A 12,463-nucleotide genomic window follows, 5' to 3' on the forward strand; every position below is an offset into this window, starting at 1 on the left:
TGGAGGTGGTGGCGGGTTCCACATTTTTGTTTAAAAAAAATTGAAAGAAGAAAAGAATAACAAAACATGGAAAGAGAAATGAGGTGATGGGATATTTTAAGATAATAAAATTTGGGGATTAAAAAGTAAATCTTTTCAAAATCCACACATAGTGGATGTAAAATAAATTTTAAACCTACACATATCTTGTAATTAATTTTTTTATTTATTACCAAAAAAAAAAAATTTCTTATTTAGTGGTTTTAGATAATTAACCCCTATTTTACTTCTGCAAGGGTATTGTAGTCATTCTACAAAAAAGAAAGGGTATTGAAGTCATTTGACGAAGAAAGTAGACTAGGAATTGGATAAGAGACACGTGCCTACGAACAGCGCAAACTACAAACCAAACAGTGCCCTCTCGGACCATCAGAGATATAGCCGTTGGCACTGCGCTCCCTTTCCTTTCCGTAGAGTCGCCTCTCCATATAATTACAGTTGTTTATACTCCCTAGTGTGGCTTATGTATTTCAAAATTTCGACCGTTGGAATCGCAACGTTAATGCTACATTGCTACCGCTGTCAATCGCGCAACCCAAGTCGACTCACTTAAAAAACTGACCGTTTATCTCCTCCTCTGTTTCGCTCTCTTCACCCGTCCTGGTCGCGTTACCCTCTCTCCCCACCTTCTCTCCCTCACTGTAAATTGTTCCAAGGAATTCTAGGTTACGAACAACTGATCCAACTCAAATCTGTTGCAATGGATGACTGCAATACGATGATTGATGAGACTTACGAGTTTTCTGCGCCTAGGTATTTCGATTTCATCAACGGCGAATCGGAAGAAGAGAAGGGAAAAGCAGAGCTCTGGTTCGAGTCTGCTCTCAGCTATGCTCCCTCGCGTACGTTTTCCTTTCTTCTTCTTCTTCTTGTACTGTTCTTGTTTGGTTACTTCGCATGGTAGATCTAGACTTCGTTTCTTGGTATTTTGATGTTTTTAGGGTTCTTGGTGCCGATTGTGATCAATAACCGTAATTTGGATGCCTTATGCTTCAGGATTTTTTTTTCTCGAGTTTTTCGCTAGTATATGTACTAATTCGAAATGTTGGATCTATTTTCAATTTATTTCTAGGGTCATATTTGGTATATGTTTTAATTTGATGCAGCTTTCATGCCAAGAATCAAGACTGGAAGATCTGTTCACATTGAAGCCCTATGCAACTTCAGCGATGCGGAACAAATGCAGAAGGTAAATTCACAAATTCGTACAAGATTCCCATTTTCTTGTAAAAATCAGTTCTTTAGATGTGAAAGTTTCTGAAGACACACTCATAGGAGGAATGACTGAGTAAACATCTATAATCTCTCTCCCTTTCACGGTTTCAGGCTACAGGATCCTCAGAAACCTCGACTGCCTCCCATACAACGGCACCAGCAGACAATAGTTCAAGGTATCTAAATCTTGTATTCATTTATAAAATCTTCCCTCCCTACTCCGTTCTTTTGCTGATAATTTTTTTTTTCTTCTTTTGACCTATTTAGACTTGAGTCCGAGCTGGTCTCATTGGAAACAACAAAGGAAGAAGAAAAGAGAACGACTCCCATTGAAGAGGTATGTTCAGTCATTCAGCCTCTGTTTCCGCAAAAGTTCACCTTTTATTTCCACTTGGATTGAAATATAATCCCTATTTTTTGGATTCTTTTACTAAGCAACTTCCTTCAACCAGGTTTCTCTTTCTAAGAAGTCATCCGAAGATCTATGCATTCAACAGAAAGAAAGGTTTGTTCATTGTTCTAGCCCGACCTTCATCAAAAGCTCATGGTGGTTCCTAATATTTCGATTCTTCTGTTGGGTACAGTGTTTTGGCCGCTAATAGTAAGTCTTCAATTGTGGAGACTGGGAAAGCTAGTGTGGAGGCTACTTCCTCTGAGGTCCCTGTCATTCCAAGTAGGTGTCACAATTCAGGTACGTCACCCAAATTTAAGATCTCCATCCTCTATTCGTTTGATCAAAGCTCATCTACTAAGCAACTTGTTCTACAACAGGTACAGAAACTTGTACACCCAAACCGCAGATAATCTCCAGAAAGGAAGAAACAGCAACTACTAATTCAATGAAGAACCAGAAAGCTAAGAAGATAGCTAGTCTAGTCAAAAACCCATCTGCTCTAAAGCCCAAAAATCGTTGTGAATTGTCCAAAGCAAAGAGTGGAAAACCAGCGAGTAGTGAAAGGTTAGACCTCTTCCCTTGCTTCTTTGTAGTAGTATCACCGTATCCTTGACATTTATTATTTTTGTTACATCTACTTCCTATTGCTACACAAACCAACTGATTTATTGTCTCCAACTTTGTAGTTTGAAAACTGCAAAGAACACAGTTGCAGCTCCAGATTTTGCACAAGAAAACCAAGCAATTAAGAGACAGAAGCTTGATGGTGGCAGAACAAGACAGGTTATCATTGTAACTGCTTTTCTTTTATCTCCCTAGAATTTCATTGGTTTGCTGTGCCTGATATGGATTCCTTTTTTAATGACTGGCAAAATCTAGATTCTGAATATCAAAACCCACAATTTACCCCACAAGTCAAAACCTGCTGCGAATGGTGGTGGTATCAATTTCCTCTCTTCAACTACGAAGACTTGCAAGGAGGACAGAAAGGTTTGCGTTCGAGCCAAATTCTTATAGCTGACAAAAATCAAATATTCACTTGGTTTGTTGGACTTGCTGACATGATTAAACATGTTCTTTTTTTTCTTTTTTTTTTTATTAAGGTTTATGTTCGAGAACCAGCTGCTCCATTCGTTTCAATGGCAGAAATGGTTAAGAAGTTTGAGTCCAAGACTAGAGGGATAGATCTGACCCATGGCAACAACTCTCTCTCACATGTAAAGATCTATCATTCATTACTTTTACTAATGCGTGTGGATCTGTTCCTTGAGAATGTGGGTTCTGAAGGTTGTTTCTGTTTCAGGACGATGCTGCTTCAATTACACAGAGGAAGCCAAGACTTACTCTCACAAGGCCCAAGGAACCTGAATTCGAAACAGCAAATCGCCTTCGTCCTCTCAGGGTGAAGAGCACTGCTGAACTTGAAGAGGAGATGATGGCAAAAATCCCAAAGTTCAAGGCCCGACCAGTAAACAAGAAGGTCTGGTGCTTGCTGAAAATAGAATTAATGGAATTATGGTTATTACCTGCTCTTTTTTTCTATTGTTATGTATTGTAATCATATAGTTCCTTTCTATACATTTAAGATTTTGGAAGCTTCGACCCTGCCTGCATTGCCAAGAAGCATCCCCCAGCAACCAGAATTTCAGGTAATTTCTTTCAGACAGTTAGAATGGATGATGATCAGGAGACAAAGAATTGTTAGCTAACTGAAAGAGTTTCAACTTTTTTTTATTTAGGAATTTCATTTAAAGACATTGGAGAGGGCAAACCAGCATGCTGAAACATCATCAGTTGTTTCTGAATCCTCTTGTCAGGTGAAAATCCTCTTTCTACTTTTATCTTTCTTGTCTTTCAATCATCTAGCTTCTTTTTAGGTTATTTTATTTACTGGGATTAATCCTCATTTAACAGAATCAAGGGAAGCCGTATAACAAGTTAACTGAACCTAAAACACCTCGTCTCGAGACCTTACTCCGAGCTCGTCCACCCAAGTATGTATTCTTTAATTTTTGAAGATTTATTCTTCCGTTTAGGTAGCTTTCCTTGTAATAATTTACATTATGTACTGTTTGAAGGAGAAATGTTGATTATACATAGTAACTGCTCTTTGTAGGATTAAGAGTTCACAGGAATTAGAGCTAGAGGAGCTTGAGAAGATGCCCAAATTTAAAGCTCGGCCACTTAACAAGAAGGTTAGATTTATTTTTCCTCTTACACACTCTTTTTCAGGGGGCACCGTTACTTACTTCCATGTAACACTTTATATTTGCTTCAGATATTTGAGAGCAAAGGGGAACTAGGAATGTTCTGCAATACAAAACGCAATGTCACAAGGCCTCAAGAGTTTCATTTTGCCACGGATGAAAGGATTCCACCTCAAACTTCAGTGGTAGACCTGTTTGACAAGGTAAAATCACCAACATGAAAAATAGAAGATTTCTTCTGCTGCATTTCACTCTGGATTGTAAATTTCATTTATGTCGCTTGTTATGTTCTTTCAGCTTTCTTTGAATTCAGAACCTCGTAATGAGTATTATCAAATGCGGAGGGTCACCACGCCAAATCCTTTCCATCTTCACACAGAAGTATATCACCCTTCTCTCACACATCAATTTTCATGCTCCCACTTGAATTTGAGTTACATTCCTTATTTGCCTTCTCTTCTGCACTCCAGGAACGGGGAGAAGAGAAAGAGAAGAAATTTTTACTGGAAGTGTTACAGAAACAGTGGGAGGAGGAGAGAGCAAGGGTTCCGAAGGCTACTCCATATCCTTACACAACAGACTATCCAGTGGTAAGGGAGTCTGTGTCCTAAAATTTTCACCATCACACTAAGAGTGTAGCTCGAGCAGTTTGTTGCTTCTTGTGCAGGTACCACCAAAGCCTGAGCGTAAAAAATGCACACAGCCAGAACCTTTCCAATTGGAGAGTCTTGTGAGGCATGAAGAAGAAGTGCAGAGGGAATTGGAAGAAAGGCAGAGAATGGAGAAGGAAGAGGCCCAAATGAGAGTCTTCAAGGCACAACCAGTCATGAAAGAGTAAGATTGGTCATTTTAAGCTTTTCACCAGTATAACATTCCAAAGAATTGGATTTGATTCTACTGGCTTTTCTGTGCAGTGACCCGATTCCAGTTCCTGAGAAGGCAAGAAAACCCCTCACACAGGTTCAGGAGTTTGAACTCCAAGTTGATCACCGGGTCATAGAAAGATCAGAGTTTGATAAAAAGGTAACTTTATCTTGTTCTTTGAGTGTCCAAGTTATGCAAATAAAACACCTGAAGTATTTTTATTAACCTATGGGCTCATCTAAAATTGATCTTAGATTAAGGAGAAGGAAATGACGTACAAGAGGTACAGGGAAGAGCACGAAGCTGCTAAGATGGTAATACTTTTGTGGTCCTTGCTTTTCAAATGATATACACTTTCTTTGAATTTTATAGTTTGTGTTTTCCTTCCCAACATTCATATATGCTTGTGTTTCTCAGATGGAGGAAGAGAAGGCACTGAAACAGATGAGGAGGACAATGGTTCCTCATGCAAGACCGCTTCCCAATTTCAACAACCCCTTCCTTCCACAGAAGTAAGCTAACTATTGTTATCTACTTTACTTTCATCCATTATGCCTACTGGTTTTATACAACAACCCCTTATACAGAAGTATGCAAACTATTGTTTCTACTTTAGTTTCATCCATTATGCCAACCAACTGGTTCTGTCGATGATGATGTTCGATTGATCAAACAGGTCATCTAAGGAGACAACAAAGGCTAAATCCCCTAAGCTGCGTGTTATCCAGAGAAAAGAGAGGAAGAGGATGATGATGGTCAATGGTGCTATATCAAGTGCAGCTTCAAATATGAGATGATATCAAGAAAAACTGTATAAACTAAGCTGTTCAAGCTCTCTTGAACCCCACAATTGGAGTTGTTATACTATAGTAGTGATTCATATTGTTAGTCATTAATAAATGTGAGTTCATATATTCTTTGGCCCACCCTACTGAGAAGCTGAACAATAGGCATCCATCCAATGAGAGGAATGCCACTTTCAAACTCCCATGGTACTCTGGCACTATAGGTAGGTAGTTTCTCTCTCTCTCTCTCTCCCTCTGGACTACACTACTAGGTAGCAACCTGACGAAGTGGTCCTGGATAAGGCTTACAACAAAAAAATTAGTAAATAAAGAGTGAGCCAGATGGGGTGGTCCTTTCCATTCCTGCATGTTTCAGCCCTCTTGAATCTTATAAGAAAGTGACGAATCCCAGTTGCAGGAATGTGGATAAGGAGGTGACTCTGACTTAGCCACCGATCAAAGATGTGACTTTCATGAGATTTTAAAATTCTTTCAACCTTTTCTTGGAGTCAAGAAAAAAATGGAACTTTGGAAGAGACAATTATAATTTTTTTCAATTTTTGGGTGTTTTAGAATATGATGATGAATGTTCTGAACTCGTAGAATAAAATCTCAAATGTGAACAAAATCTGGAGTGGCAGTTAGAATTTCAATTAGAATTTTTTCCCCTTAGAATAAAATTACTCAGTTTCTCAAAAGGTAGGGTTGTTCAAGATTGATGTCAAATTCGCTTTGAGGGAGAAAGGGGCATGTTGAAATTCTCTCATATATAACTTCCATCCCCAAACAAGGCTAAGAAATGCCTCAGAAGTGTCTGCAACTTGCCTTACTAAAATATGAAAATAAGAATTATAAAAGTAAGAATCATCTAGTAAAGAAATTGTAGTTACATAATTTAATGAAAATTCAAGCCACACCTTTAGTGTATTTTTCCTGTATTTATTTGGAAAATAAAAACAGGAAATTCTCTCATATATAACTTCCATCCCCAAACAAGGCTAAGAAATGCCTCAGAAGTGTCTGCAACTTGCCTTACTAAAATATGAAAATAAGAATTATAAAAGTAAGAATCATCTAGTAAAGAAATTGTACTTACATAATTTAATGAAAATCCAAACCACACCTTTAGTGTATTTTTCCTGTATTTATTTGGAGTTGTAGGAAAGGCATGCTAACAAATTTGTTGGTGAAAATAGTTTCTGCCAAGTGACAAATCAAAATTCCACAATAGGTGGGGGTGGGGGTTTGGGAATGAAATTTATGGAAGGACGTAATTTTCTTGTACCCATAGTGAAGAGAGAATTTCTACGATGAAAAATAGTGAAAAATTTCTACCTTTATTTTTGCCTTTTCATTCCCCGATTCGTCCATAATATCAAATCACTATGACTTTGTCTGGTTGCAAAGGAAATTTAAGGAAAGTGAAGTGAAGTTTTCAAACCTAAAAAAGAAACTTTTGTAATAATTACCTCACATGATCATATTACTAATTCCAAATCATTTTATATTTGGTTATTAAATTTCACCTTATTTTAAATTCAAATTTCATAGACTTTAATATATATATATATATATATATATAAAAACCGTAAAACAAAAATTAGGAGAAAAGAACACTACCCATTGTGCGCTCCTATGCCCAAACACAGGTGAAATGACTATCTCACACCCTATTGGATGCTTGGACACATGCATCCATTCGTAGAGTGCAAGGGGCCATATGACCAAGGTAGTGTTCTCTTTCCCTATAAATTACATCTAAAAAGTATCATTACTCAATATGGTGAGAAATTTAAATAGTTTATAGAATCATGTTTGATAAAGATTATAAAAAAAAAAATTAAGATTGAAAATTTTTATTTATGTTTCCTTTAATTTTCTTTGCAACCAAATGATGAAGCCTATAAGGAAAACACAACGCGGCCTGATGGGTTTAGGGTCCATTATATGTAAAGGCTCTAATTGTATCTGTGTGGGAAAACCTAGTCACAAGCAACCACAACAATAATTCAGATTTTCCCAACTAAATGTGGTTGGCTACATGGATCGGCGAGAGGGTAAAATAAAAGGGGAAAAAAAAAAGAACGAAAAAGGGAAAAAGAAACAAATATGAAAGAAACAAAATCATAGGAATGTCCTACCTAAAATTGGTCAGCAACATGGATCTTTGCCCTCAAAACAGTTCTGTTTGAGGTCATACTAGAGTCAAGACCTAGCTTTTGCAAGTATTTTCTTACAACATCATCTATGGTCATTTTAGGCCTGTTTTTACCTATTCTTGTTCTTTGCATCTAAATCTGTCCGCTTCTCCTTACTATGACATCCCTAGGTCTTTGTTGAACATGGGCATTCCATCTTAGATAACATTCTCGGAGCTTGTTTTGAATCGGGGCTACTCCCAAATCATCTCTAACTTGATCATTCTTTACTCTATCTCTCCTAGTTTTTCCGCACATCCATCTTGATCCTTATCTCTGCTCTGCTCTGCTCTGCTCAACTTATCTACATTACACTTTTTGGCTGCCTAAATATTTTGCCCTATACATCATAGTCAATCTTACAACAATCTTGTAGAATTTTCCTTTAATATTTAGAGGAATATGTCGATCACACAACACTCCAGAGGCCACTCTTTCCAATTTGTTCATCACACTTTGATTTCGTGAGAAACATCATCTTCTATATCACCTTCCTTGCTTATGATTGACCCCTAATATCTAAAAACACTAGCTTTGTAGTATCGCTCTTTCCTTAAGTTTTACTACTTCGTTATCCATCTTTGTGCAACTAAAATTACACATTATATACTCTATCTTCGTTCTACTAATCTTAAGATCTCTTGACTCCAAGGTAGATCTTCATAACTCCAACTTATCATTATTCCATGATACTGTCTCATCCACCAGAACAATATCATTGGAAAAAATCCTACACCACGTAATATCACATTGAATGTCCTTGGTTAAATCATCCATAATAAGCATAACCAGAGAAGGGCTTAAAGTTGAACATTAATATAATCCAATTAATTGTAATTGGAAACTCACTACCTTGACTTCTCACTCTAGTTGCCACTCCTTCATACATGTCTTTAATTATATCTATATATATACTCGACACCCCTTCTCCAATACATGTCAGATTTAAAAACCTAGCCACAATCAAAGGAGTATTACTATGTGAAGTGGAGAGTGAAGTAGAGGGTTTTTCACCTTGAGTGGAAATCTTTGGTTATCTCAAGTGGATGTAGGTAATCTTGTCCAACAACGTTAAAGTCCTCGCATTTTGTATGCTTGTTTGCTTGTGTTCTTCCTTATGGTTTGCATTCATCCCCAACAAGTGGTATTAGAGCCAATGATACGGCCAAGGCGGGGGAACCCTATGTACCTCTGAGGATGAATAAAAGAATATCTCAATGGCTCTTGCATGAAGGTGATGGGAAGTTCTCGGATTCTACGTGTGGGGGGGGGGGGAATTACTGGGGTTCCAATTTTTTATTTATTTATTTATTTATTTTATTGTGGTTCCATTGGAACCTTCCAAATAATAGCGAGAATGGATTCCTTTTGTCCCCCAATGCTTTTGCAGATGAATTCTACCCAAATTCCTAATATATCCGACTACCTAATGCACCCTATGGTCCAAGATATTTGAACTAGGGTTTTTGACAGAGTAGTTTCCTACCCGTTCCCACCATCATTTTCAGTGTCTTCTTCTAGAGGAGTTTTTTTTGGTAAGAAAAAGAACCCATTTTCACCTCTACTTTTAAGGTTCCCACAATCAAATAGTTGAGAAATAAAATAAAAAGAAAAGGGTTATTGTCGCCATCAGGAGTGTAGGTGTAAAAATAAAAAGCATTTGTCATGCAAGTCCTGATACGACGAGGCATTATTGGAATTTGGAGGTTCCCCCCACATAACCTAATTCTTATCTGCCACATCGTCCCCTAATTGATCTCCATTTATAAATTAAATGAAAAAAAAAAATATCATTATATCCTTTGATTTATGGAGTATTAATTAACCTTGTTATTTTAAGCACAAACCTCCACTATTTATAGCAGATCAAGAAGAAGAGCTTGAAACCAAGCCAAGCCCTGACACTCACCCCTAGAAGAGAAGAAAGGATCAAAGGAAAGAGAGAGAGAGAGAGAGAGTGTGTTGTTTGTATCAATAATCAGAAAATATGGTTTTGCTAGAAAACTTCTGGGACGAGGTAGTGGCTGGGCCTCATCCCTATCAGGGCATGAGGAAGATCACCACCAAGCCTTTGAACCTTGAAAGATGTACTCTCACCCTCTCACATCTCTTTTACACTTCTTATATATATATATATATATATATATATACTTTCTCTGGTATATTAGTACTCTTCTTCTTGTTGTCGTTTAATTTTAAATATATTTCTATAGATGAGGGAGGAGAGGGAAGCAAATCGTTGTTGATGCCAGGGAGCCCAACGACTCCGGCAACGCCGGCGACTCCGTCGTCAGCTAGAAAAGAGAACGTGTGGAGGAGTGTGTTCAACCCAGGGAGCAACCTTGCCACCAAAGGCATCGGTGCTGCTCTCTTCGACAAGCCCGAACCCAATACCCCTACTGTTTACGATTGGTACATACACTCTTTCTCTCTCAACTTTACAACAAATGTAAGTAATTACATCGATCCAAGCTTTGCCTTGCCCTCCAAACCGTTGGATCTTATAAAAGTCTATGGATCGAACGTCCTGGAGTAATAGATATTTTATATATATCATTGATGATGGTTTCTTATGAAAGTAATTTATTCCATGAATGGGTTGGTTGCAGGCTTTACAGTGATGACACCAGGAGCAAGCACCGTTGAGAAGACTGAATGAAACTGTGAAGTGATTTCTACCCAAAAAAAAAATGTGTGAAAGTGACAGTGAGAGGACATTCAGGGTGTGGAGTATTGAATAATCGCACACATATAAGTAGTCATGTAGTGCTGTGGTATATAACTATGTATACCCTCTCCTTGTACATAAACTTTCTCGTTTTATGTGTGTGTGTATGTAAGATATCAGAGGGTAACAATTGAAGAGTGAGTTACTCTATTAAATCTTGTTGGTAGTAGAGATGATGGGTTACTGATCCATCTACTACTTTGTTCATTGTAATGTTGACAATCATGACCATTAATAAAGCAAAGTGCGTTTAAATTCATCTAATTCTATAATTTACAAGTAGCACAGAAGAGATTTACCTAAAAAAAAAAAAATAGCATGAGTAGGTCTTGCGTAAATAGTTCGTATACAGGAATCCACATGTCAAGGAGTGCTGGAGTTCCATACAAATGATAGAAGTAATAATCCCACATTGAAATTAGAGGATTTGATGTAAAGACTAATAAATACTTGGGTACTCCCTCTTTAATAGTTAACTTTTGAGGAAGAGTCATACCGAAGTTCCTAACAATGAGAAGAAAGTGTGTGCAAGAGAGTGCATGACATGACAATCATTTTTCTATTAACAAACACTAGTCACCAAATCTCAACATTATCGGATCATCATATTGACGTGTCAATATATGTTTTATGAAAATATTTACAAAATATTTACAACAATTTTGAGGAAAAGATAATGTTTATGACAGCCATGGTTATGAATTGAGGGCAGCATTAATCCATTAGGCCCATACCCACCCTCTAAACATGTCAAATAAAGAAGAAAAAATTTCCATCCACTATAACTGAGGTTGGTCAATGACTTGTTTTGTAGATCCAGATCCTCTACAGTCCCTCCAATGTTTATTCTACAGTTGGGTGAGATCTGCACACATTCTTGGGCTTTTCTAGCCATTGAATGCATGTTGTAGAGAGGCTGGAGGGTTCAAGAGGATCCAGATGCCTTGTTCAATGATATATATTGATATATGATCTCAGTAGTCCTAAATTTTTTATTACTATGTTTCGTCATTTGAAAATTTCAGTTAATATTTAAATTCGATATGTGATTATTAAGGGAGTTTTGTGTCTATTTGTCAACAAAAATTTTGCTCGATTCCATCCAATTTATCACATAATAGGAACTATGTGCATACTAGCAGGTAAAATCATAGCATCTATGTTGACCAAGACAGCTTTACCTTTAAATTTTTAATAAGGATTTTAGAATATTGCATCCTGGACTCAATTTGGATTCCTCAGATCTTGATGCAACTTAATGGATCCCAAGTAATGTTGACCGAGTTTGGGGGGAAATTGGGGTAGGTATTTCATCATGATTAGTGAATTTCATGTATGTTTTCAATATCATATTCTTGAATAATTTATTATTTATTATTTTATTTTTCAAATGTACCATTTTTTTTTCTCTATATTTTAAAGGAGTTCTTAAAATGTTTTTGAGTAAAAAGATTCTTCGATTTATTTACCTGCATAGATAATGTATAAAAATAAATTAAATTTTCAATTTATTATATTCCAACATATCTCACCTCTCTATGATTTTTTTCTTCTTATATATTAATTTACTAGTAATTAAACTAACCCGAACACAAAGAAAGGGGGAAGCAAGAGCAAAAAATATGAGGACCTCTATAATAACTTGAACACCAAGTAAGGGAAAAACTATCTATAGGATGTACTTTGACTTTTCCGTATTTGCCATAGTAGATTTTGATGTGAGAATATTGTAATCTTGTGGATCCTCTTTATTTTGGTAAGTTATTTTGTAATTCAACAAGGGGGGGGGGTTTCTCTTGATGTTTTGCTAGCCTTTATATGATTTAGGGATTTCATCATGAAGGGTTTTCGACATTAAAATTAGTGTGTGCTTATGTTTGCACACCCCAGAAGGATAGAAAGATAAGTAAGGAATGATCGAATTATCATATTAGAGTGTAGTTAAGAGTCGCCTCGATTCATGATAAGCTTCAAGAAAGTTGTTTGAAGCGACATGACCATGTTCAACGAAGGCTTGAGGATGCACCAGTAGA

General features: G+C 36.9%; 2 protein-coding genes across 2 annotated transcripts; both read left to right on the forward strand.

The window, feature by feature from the left end:
• The first annotated feature begins 501 nt into the window (after positions 1-501).
• On the forward strand, positions 502-5,645 carry LOC122073978 (protein TPX2). Its single transcript, XM_042638735.1, has 23 exons — positions 502-881; positions 1,146-1,228; positions 1,366-1,430; positions 1,522-1,591; positions 1,707-1,759; positions 1,839-1,945; positions 2,026-2,212; positions 2,335-2,431; positions 2,528-2,638; positions 2,752-2,865; positions 2,952-3,128; positions 3,235-3,297; positions 3,388-3,465; positions 3,563-3,642; positions 3,765-3,843; positions 3,927-4,058; positions 4,153-4,236; positions 4,326-4,445; positions 4,523-4,689; positions 4,770-4,878; positions 4,974-5,033; positions 5,137-5,231; positions 5,396-5,645. The coding sequence occupies exons 1-23, from the start codon at positions 740-742 to the stop codon at positions 5,514-5,516; spliced, it is 2,394 nt and encodes a 797-aa protein (XP_042494669.1). The 5' UTR covers positions 502-739; the 3' UTR covers positions 5,517-5,645.
• Positions 5,646-9,650: 4,005 nt separating this feature from the next.
• Positions 9,651-10,665, forward strand: LOC122079111 (dormancy-associated protein homolog 1-like). The gene is made up of 3 exons (XM_042645398.1): positions 9,651-9,789; positions 9,916-10,114; positions 10,312-10,665. The coding sequence occupies exons 1-3, from the start codon at positions 9,690-9,692 to the stop codon at positions 10,346-10,348; spliced, it is 336 nt and encodes a 111-aa protein (XP_042501332.1). The 5' UTR covers positions 9,651-9,689; the 3' UTR covers positions 10,349-10,665.
• The last annotated feature ends 1,798 nt before the right edge of the window (positions 10,666-12,463 follow it).

Source organism: Macadamia integrifolia, chromosome 1, assembly GCF_013358625.1.
Source record: "Macadamia integrifolia cultivar HAES 741 chromosome 1, SCU_Mint_v3, whole genome shotgun sequence".
Classification (NCBI taxonomy): Eukaryota; Viridiplantae; Streptophyta; class Magnoliopsida; order Proteales; family Proteaceae; genus Macadamia; species Macadamia integrifolia.

What these genes read in the sequence shown, in the direction of transcription:
- LOC122073978 (XM_042638735.1), top strand. Translation starts at nt 740, where the DNA reads ATGGATGACTGCAATACGATGATTGATGAGACTTACGAGTTTTCTGCG. An exon ending in ATGCGGAACAAATGCAGAAG is followed by an intron (nt 1,229 to 1,365) that starts GTAAATTCACAA and finishes TCACGGTTTCAG; the next exon opens with GCTACAGGATCCTCAGAAAC. An exon ending in AACCCCTTCCTTCCACAGAA is followed by an intron (nt 5,232 to 5,395) that starts GTAAGCTAACTA and finishes TTGATCAAACAG; the next exon opens with GTCATCTAAGGAGACAACAA.
- LOC122079111 (XM_042645398.1), top strand. Translation starts at nt 9,690, where the DNA reads ATGGTTTTGCTAGAAAACTTCTGGGACGAGGTAGTGGCTGGGCCTCAT. An exon ending in GCCTTTGAACCTTGAAAGAT is followed by an intron (nt 9,790 to 9,915) that starts GTACTCTCACCC and finishes ATATTTCTATAG; the next exon opens with ATGAGGGAGGAGAGGGAAGC. An exon ending in ACCCCTACTGTTTACGATTG is followed by an intron (nt 10,115 to 10,311) that starts GTACATACACTC and finishes GGTTGGTTGCAG; the next exon opens with GCTTTACAGTGATGACACCA.